This window comes from Sceloporus occidentalis, unplaced genomic scaffold (assembly GCF_023333645.1).
Source record: "Sceloporus occidentalis isolate IW3139 unplaced genomic scaffold, rSceOcc1.0.p SCAF_386, whole genome shotgun sequence".
NCBI classification, from domain to species: Eukaryota; Metazoa; Chordata; class Lepidosauria; order Squamata; family Phrynosomatidae; genus Sceloporus; species Sceloporus occidentalis.
Window position 1 is genome coordinate 98,586 of NW_028317366.1, and position 18,902 is coordinate 117,487.

At 42.8% G+C, this 18,902-nt stretch overlaps 1 protein-coding gene across 1 annotated transcript in view; it reads right to left on the reverse strand.

Moving 5' to 3' along the window:
* Positions 1–17,620, reverse strand: part of LOC149273303 (putative ubiquitin carboxyl-terminal hydrolase 41) — a 41,606-nt gene extending 23,986 nt beyond the window's left edge. The window contains exons 1-8 of the mRNA XM_089506463.1: positions 17,494–17,620; positions 17,230–17,326; positions 15,370–15,515; positions 14,732–14,811; positions 13,510–13,656; positions 13,069–13,167; positions 12,706–12,876; positions 12,363–12,494 (exon numbers count right to left, since the gene is read on the reverse strand). Of these exons, the coding sequence (XP_089362589.1) occupies positions 12,363–12,494; positions 12,706–12,876; positions 13,069–13,167; positions 13,510–13,656; positions 14,732–14,811; positions 15,370–15,515; positions 17,230–17,326; positions 17,494–17,620 (999 nt within the window). The remainder of the gene's footprint in view (positions 1–12,362; positions 12,495–12,705; positions 12,877–13,068; positions 13,168–13,509; positions 13,657–14,731; positions 14,812–15,369; positions 15,516–17,229; positions 17,327–17,493) is intronic.
* Between the last annotated feature and the right edge of the window lie 1,282 nt (positions 17,621–18,902).

Here is an 18,902-nt window from a genome sequence, read left to right on the forward strand (position 1 = left end):
CCTACCGGGAACATAAGGCGCCGGCTTAAAATATACCAAGGTCAGTATCCCCATGAGGAGACTCATGGTACATTCCGCACTTTGATGCGATTGGCTAAACCAAGATGTGTAAGAATAATAAGTAAAATGGGGCGGGTAGCTTAAAGGTGGATAAACTAACCAATGAGAACCGGGGAATTAAAATGGACCTCCGCCCACATGTGTGCGCAAAAAGCTTAAAGGCGCAGCACTCTACTTTAGTAATAGCGAGTAAGGGTGAGGGAGGCTATTGGCTATTGGCTATTGCCTATTGCCTATTGCCTATTGGCTGTTGGCTGTTGACTATTAGCTATTGGCTGTTGGCTATTGGCTATTGGCTGTTGGCTGTTGGCTATTGGCTATTGGCTGTTGGCTATTGGCTATTGGCTAAGATGAGCACCTGTGAGGGAAGAAAAGCTTGGGCCTTCGGAGCCTGGGGTGTGTCCGGTCCCACCTGGGCGCTTCCTGCTTATGGGGTTTTGGGTGGCACACAGTGGTTGGACTGGTGCAAATAGCCTTCTTCTGCACTTTTTGTGTGTTACCCTTGCCATTTTATGCATGTGTGACACCACTGTGTTAACCACTGAAGCTGCCCCAGATGGACCCAGGCCCCTGACGACCCTAGTTTCTGGAGGCTGAGGTACTTTGACGTTTTGACTCCAAGGTCCCCTTGAAGGCTTAAGTGGTTCTTCTTTTTCAATGGGCACCAAGGAAATCCATCCCTCCCTTTTTTACCAAGAAGTGAATGAAGCGGCTACTACGTATCCCTTTGGTGAGCGTAGCCCCAAAAGAAGAATGCTGGTGGCGAGGCGTTGCAATGTTAGATCGCCATATTGGGCAACCAGGCTTGCCGGTGCGCCACTGCTTCATGGGCTGGTTGCAAGAGATCCCCCTGGCCTACCTGGTTGACTAAGCCTCCCTAATATGCAGGACCTCTCTAAGAGAGGGCATATGATGTCCTATTCAGGCATTTGGACATGAGCCCCTAGGGGTGCTGACCTTGGCTAGTCCTAGGGCAGCATCCAAAGTAACTGTTGCTTGATACCAGGGCAGAACTGTAGGGTGGGCTCTACTACATGTCCATCAAGTCGACCTTTTGTAGTTAATATGCAAAGTAGAGGAGAATTGTCAAAAATGTCTGTTCTCCGTCATTCCTTAACACTTTCTGAGCTGGGCAGGTCACGCTCCCAAGGGCGTAACTGGGTATTGGCCGCCGTCGCCCTCTAGGAAAGGCTGGGAGGCTTGTGTGCGTCTGTCGGCCAAGGGCAATCACCAGCTCTTACACATAATGAGATTAGCCCGTGTGAGAGGCCATCTGACGCCTTCATCTAAACTCCAAATCCCAGCCAAGATCAGGGCAATCAGATTCCCTTTATCCAGACCAAAAGACTGCTCCAGCTGCCTGCGTCGCTCGCCCGCTAGACGCCCAACATCCGTTACTTGGCAGAACCACAGAACACAATTACCTAAAGTTCCATTTAGAATGTATTTTATCAAAAACAAACAAACTACATGATACTTTCTCAACGCCAGTCCTCTGTATCTGCTGCTGATTCACAAATCTACTTAAAACATACAACTCCGGAAGTCTCCCAACTGGGCTGAGTTTTGGGGACACCCTTAATTAGCGTTCTCCACTCTATTATTAAGTAGGTGCAGTTGCTTGTGATTGGGAAACCGGAGAACGTCAGCATTTCTCCACCCTGATATTTTTGTATCGGTCCATCCCATCCTAATTACCAATTAGAGCTGATCACTCTGCATTCATGTTATAGATCCAGCGGGAGATCAGGCATTGGATTAAATGCTCAATGTTTAGGGGAAGTAGAAAAACTGTTAATCAAAAAACATTTTTTTTTTTACTTATGTTTAACATAAAAAGCCTTTTTTTGTTTCTTTGGTTTTTTTTATAGCCTAATTCAGAAATTAAGAAAAGCACATGAGAAATAGAAAATATTACTTGAAAATAAATCCTCTGTAACATACCAATTTTCTTGCATCCAATAAAATAATAGTAGTTTAAACCTGTCATTTAAATCAGTATTTTTCCTGTGGTATATGAGCTTTTTGTGTTTTTATTATTTTTGTTGTTTGGTTTTCCTTTAGGTCATACTGTTTGTAAACCTACCTGAACAAGTTCCCCCGCCATACTAACGTACGTTTGAACACAAATGTGTCAAATTATATCTATATAATGACTAAATATGCCATGAGCAAAAAAACTTGCAAATCATACCATTATTCATTATCCATTAGTCATTTAGACTGAGAAGTATCAGTGTTGACAGCCACCCAAAAGGAAATGCCCGATCGCATGGTCAGGCATTCGCATAGTAGTGGTGTACCGGCGCTCACATCAAGGACGTTGACGGTCGCTGACAGAAAAGACGACACGAAAACTGCTGCAAAACTTTTTTTTTTTTTCCCCAAGTTCCATGGCAACAACCTGTGTTCCATGGTTTAAAGATTTATTTCTGAAACGGGTTTGGACATTCACCAGTACTGGAAATTATGTTTCTAATGCTGCATTTAGTTATCAATATGTGAAATACAATAGGGTAGGTGGAACAGCACCTTAATAGTACATGGAACCCCAAAAGTCATCGTTTTACGTATATTTGTAAAGTTTGTAATTGAATCAATTATCATTTTTACTTGCCATTTATTGATCCATAAAATACTGCTCTATGGGGGGGGGGTAATCAAAAAAGGCTGAATTTGGAAATCAGTTATCTTGGCAATGCCAATTTCGTTATTGCATGAAATAAATTAAGATTCTTACCTAAATGGAGCTCTCATCTGGTGCCCTCCCCAAGTAACCACAATAAAGTTCAATAATTAAGGCCCCACCAGGGTCCCTCACCCATTCCTGTACACCAGCAAGTCATTTGTATGCCCCAACCATATGTTTTGGTTTCCAGGAAGAAGAATTGCCCCAAGGAACCCTTGTCTCCTTTTTACACCCATCTGCAGAACCCCTATCCCCCCCCCCCATCCATCCTCCGTCTGTGGTCCAACTTAATGAGCTTGCAACTCGTCACTGTTTCCATGGTAACGGAGATGGAGCCGGCAGCTCATCTCCCTCCTCTGTATCCTCTGGGACCCCTTGTCTGTGTCTCCACCAGGAAAACCATCCTTAACCACTTGGGTGCCAGAGAATTGACTAACGTATCACTTTGTTATTGTAATGAAGCTCGGGTTGGCGCTCAAAGGGTTTCCTGGTGAATCATGATTCGGCGGCCCTGCTGTCTGGGGTCTAGACGTTCTCTGTAGTTTTCTACATACATCGCACTTTGCTTGTTTGTCAGCGATGGAAAGAGCTCAGTAAGAATACTGAATACTTTGTGTTTTACGCAGATATGAGGTCAGCCCCACAAAATCAGGTCGTATGAGACAGGGAGGTAATCAAATACCTAAACAAAGCCGTGTATTTACCCTACAGCCAGTGGAGTCACTAAGTAGGTTCCTGTCTAAGGCCTCTCTATTATCTAACCCTGTGTTCTCTTGCCTACCTACCGGGCAGTAGGTATGTGTGTCTGCCTGTTTGTGAGTGTTTCTGTCTGCGTATAAGCTTCTGTCACTGTCTATCAGTGTGTGTGTGTGTGTACGAATGTTGGTGTCGTGCGTGTGTGTGGATGAATGTTGGTGTTGTGCGTGTATGTGTATGACTGTCGGTGTCGTGCGTGTATGTGTATAACTGTTGGTGTCGTGCATGTATGTGCATGAATGTCGGTGTTGTGCGTGTGTGTACGAATGTCGGTGTCGTGCGTGTGTGTGCGAATGTCGGTGTCGTGCATGTGTGTGTGGACGAATGTCGGTGTCGTGCATGTATGTGTAAGAGTCCATGTATACATTTGAACTATTATCAGCGTCTGTGTGTATGAATGACTGTTATTATCGATATGCATATGAATGACAACAGCATCTGTATATAAGCGTCTGTTCCTGTTCATGGGCGTCAGTCTCTTGTGCGCCCCCTTTTTCTGGACAGGTGTTTAAACTGGGGTTGGGTTATATCATCAAACAGCTTTACGTGCTGACCTGGGGTAGGGTAACTTAATGCAAGTTGTACTTGCGCAGCTGACAGCTCTGCCTGGGGCTTCTTGTAACATGTGGCTTTTTTTATATGACTGCCTACAACAGTGTCGTTTCCCCTCACTCAACCACAAACACCCATCTCCCGCTGATTATGTCATGAAGCCGCATACTTTGTATTAAAGGGCCCCAAAAAAACCTAAGAATTATCTTAAAGCGATCCCGTTACTTTTCTTTTTTTTCTTTTCAAATATTTTTACTTAGGGTGCAGTGAGTGCCCCAGACCTCAGTAATACAGACGGGCGAGATGTAAGCCCAGCTCAGTCTCTCTCTCTCAATAAGCTGATGCCAAATGAGCCGTCAGGGTCTTCACGGCTTCCCACATGGTTTATTGGTGTCACGGCTGATGATCCAGATTATAAAAGGCAGTTACATTAGTCGCTGGCGATTTAATGGCCTGCGCTCATCGATGATGTACACTTGGGTATCTACATTACACACATGGCTGATCCTGGAGCAGACAGACCATCTAATGGTAGAGGAACACAATTTCACCCGACCAGTCCATTCATTCGTTGCGTAGGTTCATATATCGACCGGTCTGTGGCTTGACCATGCCTTGGTGGCCATTGCGGACCATCACGTCTGGTATGTCGCCTCTCACCAAGCCAACCGCAGAGCGGAAACGCTGGATACGTGGACAACGGTTTCTGGAAAAGACCTGCAAAGGCTTTGAAGACACCTGCTCTCTTTAATTGTACTACTTTGTTAAGCAAATAACCCGTAGCAGATTTGCCTTTTTTATTCTTTTCTCCAAAGGTTTTATTTTTACGAAGCTTTCACAGAGCCTGCTGAAGAATTATGAATGAAGTGAAATAGTGCATGATTGGATTTCTGGGAAGAGTTTTTGGTGTGATATTTCTGGATTAAGTGGTGGAACAGAATTTTCAAAGCATTCTATCTTCCATAGATTCCTCCTGAAACCCTCCTGGTACTTGGCTTTTTTCCCATTTTCGACTTTTGCTTTGATGGCCTTGCGACCAACCTTTTCATGAGTTTCTGGATGTTCGGTCTCCCCCCTAGTTGCATATACATCAACCATAGCCTCAAAAATGTTGTGTCTTCGCTCAAACCCTTGAAAATCCTCGGACTAAACCACAGCGTGGGGCAGCTCTTGGTACCCAGATCCACACCTCAACTCCTATGTGACATCTGGTAGAGTTTAGGCCCGAGCTCATTATCCTGATTACATGTTGGAAACAATCCCAAAAAAGCCTCTGGTCACTTCTATAGTCAGCTGCTATAGTATAGTCGCTTTTAAGGTCCTTTTATTCTATTTTAATGTTTAATACAAAGAAAAATTTCTACATTCCGAGCCCGTATTCCATAGTTTCTTGGAAATACGTGGATTAAGGTAATAACTCCTGCTTTGTCAGACCATCCTAAAGTACATGCTTTTATCAGCACATGTTTCACATTAAAAGCCCGTGAAAGGTTCGCTATGGTATCAGCTGGCCAATCAGATGCAGCCCAGATGATGTCATTGTTTGTGTGCGCGGGCACTCAGCGGGGGCCACATGGAGATGAAATCCAGAGCAACGTATTACATAGTGAATCCGCGAGAGAGACGGTACATGGGGGGGGGGATCCTGAAACTAGGACATCTAATGCTGTAATTCTAGAAAAACTCTCAGAAACAGATGAAAGAAAATGCGCATATATATAATATATATATATATGCACAGTGTGTATATATGTGTATATATTATATATATATATATATATATATATATGTTGTATGTAACATTTGCAGAAACACCCAAACAAGGCTGAAGTAAATGAATGTTTGAATTTGTTACAAAGTTTTACTGATTTGTTACTTATTGGCCTTTTTCAGTTAGGTGGGTTTATTGTTTTTTTTGTTTTTGTTTTTTTAACTTTCTATCAATTAGATCCTGTCCCTGTATTCAAGAAGCTCAGATTGCTGTAAAAAGTATAATAATGACATGATACTCCATCTACTGTACAGCGCTAGGGAATATGATGGGGCTTTATAAAACAAAAAAAATATTAATAATCTACTGTATATTGGGCAAGGGAAAGTAGCTGATTACCAGCAATCATAAATACAGATGACTGTCAGCAAAAATACTGGATATGGGTCATTTTACTGATTTTTGGGTAACTTTTCTTGGTGTTTTGTTTTTTTTTTGGTATGATATCCTTCCTTTTTAGAGCATTGCTGAAATACATATTTAGGATATTTTCAGAACGAGCTGGAGAGCTTCTTGTTGGCCAGGCCTGAATAAGAACATATTTTTTTTTGCAGCGGCCGTGGCGCTTCATGGTTTACCCACGAGGCTATGGGCATGGCGGACAGTTATCAGGACTTTCGACCCGCTCCCCACCTCGTTCTCCCAAATTAGCCGTTAAAGAGAAAGATGAATAAATAGCACATCTTCTCTCTTAAAATAACTAGATTTTAACTTCTCTGAAGCCGATCGAGATTTGCCGGAAAGGCCAGTCTAACGATGGACCAAAACCCTGCAAGAGGAACATGGCGCGATTTCCTCCTATCGGTGCTCAGTTCCTAATTTTAATGTGTCTCCACTTATTGACCATGAAATGGAACTGAAGCACACGGATTAACCACTTCACCTCCAGGGGATGTTAGATGTCCCGCCAGATCCTGTCTGAAAGCAGATGGTTTATGAGGTCACGCGTGGCTCTATAATACTATGGGTTATTGAGTTGGATGGTTCAATAACCACTAATTGGTTACATCATGTTATTGATTCATGATAAGTAGGGTCCTTCCCGTAGAAACTGTTTTAGTCCGAGCCCCTCGATGAATCTTGATTTATCCCATTACCGCTTCCGACAATGTCTGCTTTTAATCAATGTCCTTAAGAATACTGAAATATAATCAAAAAAATTATTCTCATGCAGAATTATTTCTTCCGAGCAGTGCAAGCAAACATGTGATGAGTCAGCTGAGACGTTCTGTTATAACGATTGAAGGAAATGATCTTTCCATGCAAAGACTGGCAGGTTTATGGAATGGAGGAAAAAAAGAAAACTGTATCCGTGAAGGACAAATAAACTGAGCATTAACAACAGTTAAAGGTCCTGTTTAATGTCGTTTGAGAATTGTTGGTGCCGTATTATCCTCACACATTTCTCCTATGATGAAGTTCGAGCGGGGGAGAGTTTATTTAAAAATATCTCGTGACACCACTCCACATCTGGACCGGGACCAAAGAATCTACTTAACTCCTAAATGTTGCATTAAAGTATCCAGTATGGACCCCTTTAATGCCCTTCAGCCACTTGGGGTAATCATCTCTTCACGGTGTCCTGCATCTGGTTTGTTTTAGGAGCTGCTGTTTCGGATAAGCAGATTTTATGAATGTCTTCGTGTACAAGTGATGGCGTCAGCTTTTATGCACACAGATAACGCTCTCAGCTCCGGGGATACATTTACATTCTATGTGCATTTTATCCTTTTTTTTGGTGTGTAGCCACCAGTCGCCCCCCTCCGCGCTGCCCTCCTAACCGCCGATGACATCATATCCCGGCGCTCTGCCTTTAAAATGGTGCCGGGCGGAAATTAACTATGGAGTCGGATCTCAAACAAGGAATTCCTCCATCGGGACTCCCAACGAATTCCAAAACCCAGATCCATAATGCTTGCTGGGGACCGCACATGTGACCCCAGTAAGACGTTCTTCCTGCTGTTTCTATTGGTTGCTCTGGAGATAAGATCACTTTTCATACTTTGCACTAGAGTCCCCTTTTGTACAGAACCCTCAGTGTAGCTTCGGGAACTAACATTGGGTAGGATTCAGGCCACGTTCTGAGAGCCACAGCCCTAGACCGCAGCATTTTATGTTCAAAATCTCTTTTTATGCTCATAACCATTGGGTCAGATAGAGAGAGGGACTCTTCTCACTGGAACTTGGGCAGCTGCGGCTTCCTGGGCTTATCTGAACGAATGGCTTTAGCGTAACGCTGACTGTAGAATATGCAGGGAGTCGATAAATCCAAAAAACAGATTATAAACTACACTCTTAACCTTTTGTTCCTGTAAGTCAACATTTTTATGGGCTGCACTACTTGTTATGTCCTGTTTGCCCATTGTACAGCGCTACGGAATATGATGGTGCTATATAGATCAATGCGTAAGAAGAATGTATAGGCTGGGTATTGATCTCCACCTCTAAGTCTGTAGGTGTATAGTCACAGCACCATCTACTGGACAAGTAAGAAACTGCATAAAAACACATTGGATGATAATGTACAATAATATAATTTATCTAGTGAAAGCAGGAATATAAATATTTTTTAGAAAATACAAGTAATTGTTGGCAGGATTTTTTGGCATGTATAAGAAACAAAAATATTGCAGATTGCACATACCTTGCAACTGTCCGGTTTTGCACAGAACAGTCCTGATTTTACCACTCTATCCCAGGGTTGTGCCAAGAGCTTGGTGGGACTGCTAGATTCGGGACAATAATCCCACAGTCCTGTATACAGTAATAACCCCCCCCCCAGTGCTATATGCAATAATACCCCCATCGCTGTATACAGTCATAACCAACATCGCTGTATACAGTAATTTTTTGTTTTTTTTAAGATCTGTTTTTAGCTCATTTTGTCCCAATAAACCCCCTTTATCTGCAGACCTGGAGCCGCCGTTGCTGTCAGTCATGTGATATTTTGGGTGACTTTCCTGGCTCAAACACCACACTGAGCTGACGCTTTATGGCACTGCTTATGAAGTCCGTCCCTCCATAGACTTTCATTAGTCTGGCTGGGTGATTAAGACTGAGCCATTCTTTTTGCCACAAGGCTGTATGATAAGAAGTCAGGGCGTTTGTCTAGTAGATTGGACTCAAATAACAGAGCTCTTAAATACTTAAATATAACTAAACAAAATAAAAACACTTCCGGCTTTGATACACAATATACTTATTTCACGCATTTCACTTTATTGACAGTTTTCACATTTTTAAAAGCAAGATCTTATGTGTGGACATAAATATGGTATGGATGTCATATATGTACATGGAGCGGGATATATATGGTTTATGTGGTTTTTGTGCTACATTATCACAAAATTAAATATATTTTGCTTTTGAACACATTCATGTTAGAGAGGTATTCAAAGCCAGTAGGAGGTATGGTGTTTTGCAAAACTGGATACAGAGTGTTTTTATCTTTTAAAAATACAGCAATTTTAACCATTTATATCCAGAATTATTGTGCAAATAACCAGTGATTAGCGATTGGAAAGCATTGGCTGGCTGGTTTGCCAGAAGGCGCTGAATCCTTCTACCTCTGGACTGTTTAATATACAACATGATTTTTTATGGCTCCTGAATCTAAGACGAGACCGACGACTGATTAAGGTTTGAGTATTATGAAGAACTAAGCAAAATTTCCTCAAAAAAAGTAATGAGTTAATATCCAGTGTGCTGGTTTAGAATTTTCTGTAGTCTTGAAAATAAAAAATGAATATCACCACAAAACATGCTAAATAGTTTCAATATAATCAATATTTGTATAGTTGCTATATAAGTACAGCGCTACAGAATATGATGGCGCTATATAAAACAATAAATGCATAGATGTATACAGGGGCGATTGGTGGCTCATGGAGGTTACTGGGGACTCTCTGTTTCTAATTATTATTATTAAGCATGAAAGTGTGAGCCATAAACCCCCGGAAATCAGATTTACCGCCTTACGTTGCGTTGGAATGATCGCCGTATTGCTGCTGCAGATGGTTACCATTAAAAATAGAACCGTCTTAAAGTGCATTGTTTTTGTACAAGAAAAAAGCTGTATTTAGTAGATAAGGAACCTGTATATTCACGCCATTACTTGCTCCGGGTAACAGGTAATAACCCGGGGCTCTGTTCATTCAAATCGGGTCAGTAACTTGTTAAAAATGGGATTCTTGGGGGGGGAAATGGTAAACCTCGGAGAGTGGAAACTCTCAGGGTTTTACCTGGAGTCTCAGGGCTTTTTGTCCCGATCTTAGGGTGAAGGGGTAGATTCTCCGGGTCACACCGTCTGGATCTGACGCCTTCCTATTCTACCCTGCTGTGATCATATAGAATTTGCTATCAGTATGTTATGGTTGATATTCCCGCTTGAATTCAGGTGTTTTCATTAAGTGTATCTTTAAATACTGACAAGTCGAGGCTCCCTTGAGTCTCAGGGGCCACTCATTTAATAAGCGCCATTCATCGCACCCTCTAGCATGTTAAACAAATAAACCTTATTAGATCCCTCGTTATTAACCTTTTCAGATGTTCTTTTTCGATTTCCATGGCGACAGCCTATCAGTGCCTGCTTTGGTGTCACATGACAATTAAGTATTCCCTGAAAAATGATGAATGTCATTGCATTTAGTTATAAAAAGTGTAACATTCAAACACTGAGGCCATTCACTGCTCTTAAGTGTAACGTTGATTCATTGCACCCTGTGCTATAGAAAAGTATTGAAGTACTGACGACTGTGCCAATTAGGGGTCCAGGCAGTGGCTGTCCTTGCGCCCCCTTACCAGGGGCAGATCTTACTATTGGGTGATCGTACTCCCCGGACACAGCCTCCGCAGCATCTTCCCCCCCATGTCCTTCTGAGACAGACCCCCGGGTTTCACCTGGACTGCTGCACAATATCCCCTTTTGTTGGCTCAGATGTTTCGGATCCAAACCAAAGGCTGCAGGTGTGTCCCAACACGGTTCCTCTGTGGCCAGAACCAGGGAGCCATTGGCCCTCATCTCACACCAGTCTGCTCTCGTGGATTTGAGAGTACACCAAACGATCAGGTAATCAGAGAAATGGTTTGTATCACCTTCCTGCGCATGTCCAGGAGCAAGTGTTGATGTGAATTCTGCATGGTGGTCAATTGTGTTCCGGTTGAATGGACTTCCATGACCAATGAAGGTCACGAGCGCCCCAGAAATTATGTGAAGTTAAGTTTCACAGCAGAAACAAATTTACTTTCCGTCCGACTGTATATAGATGAGCAGGCAGGCAGTTACACCCCTGAAATAAAACGCAAAGATACGGAGGGTTTAGCGCTAACAAGACGCCTGCTGCAGTACCCCTGATGGCCAGCAGGTGTGCTACTACTGGCCCCCCTTTTGCTGGACTGGGGACTCGGTCAATAATAATTGGCTAATAATAATCTTTTTAATAATCTATTTATTAGTGTCAAGAATAGACTAGTAAAAGAGGATTGTGACAATGGGCCCGGAACATATGAATCAACATAAATCCGCCGTGATACATGGCCGCTTAATCTGTCCTTTGTTAAATCATTTGTGTGGCTTTGAGTTGATTGCCTCACCCGCTTGGTGATAAGTAAAGATAGGTCGCGTTGTGGTGGGGTTTTAAAAATGGTAGCCACGCTGGAAAGTCAGCAAGCCGTGCACGGAATCACTACGGCTGGTGATGCGGAGCAAAAGCCACCATTTGGGCAACTCTATTCTGTGTATAGTTATGTCGGTAACCTTACCAGTGGAAGATCGTGTTTCCGTATGCACATTTCACATCATCCCACGATACCTAAAACACACGCCATGAGGCTCAATTAATATCACCAAAGATTTTAGTTCTGAACAAGGTATATCTTTGTACTCGGGTGCTTCCCAAATTGGCTGACCCCCAAAAACTCCCCCCCTTCTCGGTTGCATGTGGATGCTGGGAAGGGGGAATTAGGCTCTCAATAGTATTTTTTAGTGAAATCAGAATGGGTCAGATTTAGGGGTAACAGGGGTATTTGTTTTAGGGGAGTAGAAAAAGTCCCTGTTGGTGTAATGGTCAGGTGTCCCAATACTTTTGTCCATATAGTGTCCGTCAACCCAACATCAAGAGTTGAGCCAAGTTGGAAAGGGCTGTTGGCAGTCGAGTCAAGTTAAGTAAATAAGCGAGTTGGTCTTTAACATCCAGCTTCAGAGCTGACTCGATTTACAGAGTCTTTCGTTTATCTTTGGCAGAAATTCTTAAGCTTCTTTTTAACCCAAACACTTCATGTTTAAATTCTATGCATATTGCCAAAATTCTATTACGTCTAATTGGTAACAGTCTCCTCACCGCTTCCTTTACCTTTAGGTTGTGTCCAATTCCCACAGCAGATTAAAGCGGACCACCTTAGCATGAGACACCCCCTCCAGTGATTTATTCTGAATATTGGCCATTAAAAACGACTTTATGATGAAGTTGTTATTCCCGTTAGCGAGGGGTGATGGAGAAACCCAGCCACTTTTATTCCCACACTGCGGCGACTTACCCGGCACACACTGGAGTCATTGAAACAATACCACTTCTGGTCCTTCGAGCTTTTGATGTAGGTGCAGAAGTGGCCAGAGTTGGGTGTCCCTGAATGGGCCACTACTGCAAAAATATTATAAATGTATTGGGACTGCAAGAGAGAAAACATGAATAGAGGTTAGTGCAGAAATCATCCTCATCCGGAGCTTGTGATACATAAAGGACTCCTGTCTCGTCTAGCACCATTTTCAGAAGACCAGGTTCCATTGAGGTAGATACCCGATCCAAGGCTAAGCCGGTCCGCCTGCAGAAGATGTACGTAGGCTTCTTCTTGTGCTCAGAAGAGATAATTGGACTCCTACCTGTGCATATTCCTGCTCTGGGAGATGCTCTGGTTCCAACACTTCACTCAGGTCTAGCGTAGGTGGAAAGGTTAATGTCCTATTTATCTTCTGTAGCTGGGAAGATTTTCTTTGTCTGATACGTTTCAGATCAACCGTGAGAGTCCGGGGTAGAGATCTCAACCGTTCATCCTGCAAAACAAGAGGTCCACCTTGTGACACGGGTCATGCTTTTCCAAAACTGCCTACGTTCTTTTTAGTTTGTGCCTAAAAAGCAGGCAGTAAGTAAAATGTGATCCAAAAAGAGCCCATTGGCCCTTCACTGCCATCACTATCTATGTATCTATAAGGTTACCCGAGACATAGGACGTTTCAGCCGGTTACCTTCACTGACTTGCTGTCCTCTCCACATTTCGGACAGATGCACCAAGTCTCGCCACCACTAGCTTTCTTGGTTTTGAAGAACCTCCGGAGACCTCGTTCCTAATCGGTAACAGCAAAAATAATTCTAAGTTAGGTTTTCTAAGACACTCCAGTCCTTACGGTAAGGATCTAAGATTCTTGTTGAATGGAACGATGGATTTTTAGCTTTAAAGGGCTTGAATTACTAAAGTCTAATTTAATGGTAGACGCAGGATCTCCAGGATGGACCTTAAAGGCCTGTGATCAATATGTAATTAACTTTTTAAACTTTTTTTAGGTAGCCTGTAATACGACTGTCCCATTACGGACTCGTAGTCCCATAAATCATCCTCGATCTTTGGTTGATAGAATTATAGAATGAGCGCAAGTAGTCGAAAATATAACCAGAATGTCCCTACTCACCAGCGTCATTGTCCTATGATACCTGGAGTGATACACTTGCAAGTGGATGGTTAACAGATTCGTGTCACTGGACCTCTGATTGGAACACTTGAGACATGTCATGGATTCTTCTAGCCTGATGGTGTACAGGTTTCTTAGCTTCTCTTCCTGTCCCATGAAAAATACAAGAATTTCACCAACAACCACAGCAGTATCAGGACAGAAATACAACAGAAACAGATCAGTATAACTTAAATTCAGTCTTTTCCAAAATACTGTGACCAGGGTTCCCACTTAACCAGGGCTGATACTCAGTGGGTAAGGAAAGTGACTATTGTGCTGTTCTAGAACACCACCAACGCTTTTATTCCAAATATGTTGAAGGTTGGGTGTTGAGAAGGGATCATTGATCTTAACCCTAACCATGACCAAGATTAACCACTCGTTTTAACCTTATGGCTCTGAAGTTATTCCTGCTAGAGGTTCTCATGGCTAGAAAATAAAAAGATTTAGTAAACCATTTTCTGCACGACCCAAGGATTTCCCATCTATTGGATATCCAAACTCTACCAGTGAATGAGAACGTCTGTACCTTGTCCTCTGACTCGCCAAGGATGGTCAGATGGTCCTTCAGCTACATTAATCTTTACCTTATCTGCCGCTCCTCTGTACCCTCCATAATCAAATTCAAACTTCTAACCTACAGAGCCCCCCTATATCTCTTCGCACCCCCCCATATCTCTACCCTCCTATGCAAATACACCCCTAACTGCCCTCTTTGTATCTCTCATGACCTTCTTCTCCCATTTTAAGAATTTGCCCCGTGCTGCACCCTCTTCTCTGAAATTCCCCATTCTTTCAGATTTTCTGTCTTGTTCTAAAGCTTTCTGAAAACCCACCTCTTTTGAAAAGCGTACAAATTTTCCTCATAACACTCTCAGCCTGACTCAACCAACTCATCCCCATCCAAGTCGTCCTCTCCTACTGTTTCACTTCCCCATCAACCGACTAGATTGTAAGCTCACAGGAGCAAGACCCTCTTCTCCATTTGTACCAGTTTGTTATTGTTTGTGATTGTACAGCACTACGGAATCTGCTGGCGCCAGATAAACAAATGTAATGTAATATGTAAAAGGGACACCCAAGGGACACCCAATTAAAAAGAAAGAGGAGCGCTTAAGTGGTCCAAAAGGCAATCACAGAACACTTTACCACCACTACTCTCGGGTACGGTGATACCCACCAGATATGGGTGAGGCATCTGTTCAAGTAATAGGTTCACGAGGGTAGAGAAGAGCTCGGCAACATCATATGGGCTAAATACTGCAAAACAGAAGTGAGACATGAGAACACATTAGGACTTGTAGAAGAACGCATGGAATAAGTAGAGGTAGCGATCCCACCATCCGCAGAGGATAGTCTTTTGGAGGCGCTACCTCTCGTGATGCTCAGTTAGTTGGACCACTGGCTGAAGGTGACCTAGGATTTAGGGTCCCTATTAGCAGAAGTGGCAGGCGTCTATCCCTGCTTCCCAAATGACTCCCTTTTTGGGGACATTAATGTAACCGGAAGGGTTTATTCAATAAGCTGGCTTCTTGACTTCTCTGTGGATTATGAAGGGCCAACCCTTCCAACAAGAAGAGCTTGAAGATTAGTAATGTCTCCTAATCGACCTATACATTTTGCAGGGCCATCTCACTCCATCTTGCAGAGTTGGCCCTTCATAATGCTGAAGCTACAGCTCTCCTGCAGACCCACACGCACATCCCACTTATGGAACAAACTCCTGTCATTTGTATGTTCGACCTCATGGGCTGCGTGTCCGCGGTTTTCCTCCCACCGCCCGTGTTCTGATATGTTCTCAGTATGTTTGATTCTCACATCTCACTTTGTGTGTCCTCAGGCAGCTCAGGATACGGTACGGGGACACAGCGTCTTCTTCACTATCCTGCATTTCTTCAAACAGGGCGAGCAGCTCATAAGGAAAACTCCTCTCGAGGGGCACATTATTGGTTGCCTCTCGAATCCTGCAGGAAGAAAGTGCAAGGTCCATAGACTATATTTATTGCTATGTATATTATTACATATTATGGATATTATTTATATTTACCGCTGAATAACCCAATCTGCCACTCCAGCAGGTGCTGAAGTGTGCGCCTACCGGCTGGATATGCCCCGGCCACACACACTGCGTGAACATAAACACACTCAGGCATACCCGAGCGTCAGCCACACGTAAGTCATCAGGCAGCCGCTGGCCTTAAAGTGCCAGGGCCACCTCGTCATCGCCAGTCCGGGAGCTGACTTTATAATTATGTTTTCAGTAAATTTTACATAAAGATCATGTTAGTTTGAGTTTGTGAATAATATTCACTCCTTGTCCTAAAAAGACACCATTCTACAGTAACAAATGCCATTTGTGAGCATGAGTTAAACAAGACAAGGACGCCCACTTCACCCTCTACACACATTGTTTCCAAGGAGAACTTGGCTATAAATTACCAGCCACACAATAGCCTATTCTTTGACTACTGGGGCTCTTTGACCTTACGGAAAACTGTACCTTCCAGCGCATACAAAATAACAAAAAGGGTAAGGTCACCAAAACCAGAGAAAATAGGGGGGGGGGGACAACAATATATATATATATATTTTTAAATTTAAAAATATATATTTATATATATTTTTTTTATATTTAAAAAATGCAAAAACATCTTGTAGAGCTTTGATTGATTCACTTCTCAGCTTGAAACATATGTTTCCACAGTTATCGTTGACAATTTCATTCTATTATTATTTCTTGTTTTATATAGCGCCATCATATTCCATAGCGCTGTACAATGGGTAGACAGGACATAACAAGTAGTATATAAAATAACAATTTGACTTACAGAACACATCAGTTGCCTCTGGAGGTTTTCATCACATACAAACCAAGCAGAAACGTTTAGGAAGCTTATTCACTGTCTACGGCAACAACCTATCAGAGCCTGCTTTTTGTGTGTCACGCGGCAATTAAGCCTTCCTGGCAAAAATTATGAATAATGAAAAATGTCATTTTAGGGGTTCGTACATTGCAACAAAACTTGGACAAAGGCTTGTAATGTTGCATTTACACTTTTTTTTATTTCTTAGCAAGTGTTTTTGTAAAGCAATGCAGGGGATCTGTCTACAGGACGGAATGAGGATATTAAAGCAGGCCTGGCACTTTTCCAAAATCCCACATTTTACAGTTTTATAGACCCAAAAAAACATATTAAATAGTGTTTAAAGACATTATGCATGTCTTAGAAGCCAATCTCATGCATATACAAGACAAATGCACTATAAGTACCCGACTGCCGCCATCTTTAGTGTGGGACCACAGACAAGTTTTCTTATACTTTTGAACCTCCGAGGTTCAGAGCTTTGATGTAAAAAATATATATGCAGCCCCTTCCTTCGCTCCCCTGCCACAAAGACTCGCAGGAGGGATGGATCTTCTTGGTCCTTCCCCGCAAGAGGACCAAAGAAGACTGGGGCTAGTGATAGCAAAAAACAAAAGTACTCAAAAGGTCCAGAGGTGGATGACGTGCTAGCGTGTCGGTCTCATAGACATACATTTTTGCACACACCAAGACCAATAACCTGGGTGCAACAACACCTGGGGGCATCAGACACTTTCGACATTAAGACCAGAGGACCAAGTCCTTCTACTCACTTAATCCTTAATGATTTCTCTATCGTTATATATAGACCCACCTGCATAGAATGTCTGCAAAGTCTTCATTCATATAGAAAGTCTGAAGCAATGAATTGAGGCAGCTCTTCACCCCAATATTGCTTAGCCCAATGGCTCCTGCGGGAAGAAGAATGAAAACAGGGGCTCAGAGACAGGGGAACAAGTCTTCTTATCCATTACATTTGGGGGTATTGTCTTTTTTATCTACATATAATGAACTTTCTAAAGCTTCGGAATTCTACGTTCTTGGTGCGGAATGTAGGACCTTTTTCGTTGGTACTGACCATTCTTAAATGTGCCGGTAGAATAAGACAAAGGCTTTCCGGGATGCCAGGATGAGGAGGCATCTTCTTCGGTTTCTGGGTCCTCCAATAACTTGGCTTCATTCAAATACCCGTCTTCTTCACACATTTTTCTCTTAAAGTCATCGTAATTCCTACAAAGCAGAACACATCTCAGTCCCATGCAGCCATTAGCGACTACGACAAACATTGGCTTTGCTTTTGGGTGTAAGTTTGGGTAAAAAAAACAGTAAAATTATGAATAACAAAAGATTGATACGTATGGTAGGATGGAAGCAGATAAAAAAATACCCCTTCCGATAACCCTGACCTGTAGGGCTCAGGGGAAGTCAGGGCAAATCGAAGCATCTACTCAAAGCAGCATTGATGCTGGATTTTCATATAAGTATTTTAGGCAGGGTAGGGGTTCTAAGGAAAAATACAGGAATTGTCCCAAACAGGGCTAATCTGAGGGCCACTTACAGAGATTGGGCTTTATGGGGGTCACATAATACAGCGTTACACGGCCCCCGTGGTACTCGTGTGCTGCTCTGAAGACAGGCTCAGGGCTCTGAATGAGGTGAGTGTGTGGGTGTTAGAGTGAGTGTGTATGTAAAAGTAAGTGTGTTTGTGTGTAAGCGTGTTAAAGTTTGTGTGTTGTGTGTTAGTTACCGTGGGACTTTACATGCCGCCCTGGCAATAAGGTGCCAGCCCTGCCCCGTAACTATACAGCTGGGGTGTTCAAATACCCTGCGCAAAACAAGGAATAGCAGTAATAATTTAGTATATATTCTATTTACTGGGCTCCTATAGACTAGAATAGACTTATATAGACTATTTATATAACTATATTTACTTTTATCAGGCAGCTGATATACGGACCGCCACAGGGAGGAAGTAATGCGATATTATTATACGTTTGGCTTTGCTCGAATGAGTCGTTTCCATTCGCTTTTAGACTCTTTTCCTTTCGCTGGCTTAATTGTGGTTTTTGTCTTATTTGATCGTGTCACAATGTGTTTGCTTATTTGGGTTGGGCCGGTAAGAGTGGGAAGTACAGACACTTACAGCGTGTCCTTTGATATTTATCTGCTTTTATGTGCCAACCGCAGGAATTACGAAAAGAAACACTGTATTACATTTCCTATGACATTGTGACATCTATCTCAGGGTTAGATACAGTTTGCAAACGCAAACATTTGGCTCCTCCCCCCAGCTGCCTTTTCTGAAAGCAGGAAGTGTACTGAAGTACATTCCTTGCGCATGCGCTCCCCTTTCTAGTGTTGTGCTTGCTGCCTGCTTGGATGGATGACATCGGCTTCCGTACAAGCGTGATGTCATCAACTGGGCGGAGCTGGCAGGTACATAAAAAGACAGTTGACAGTTGTTTTTCTTGGTAATAAAATACTGAC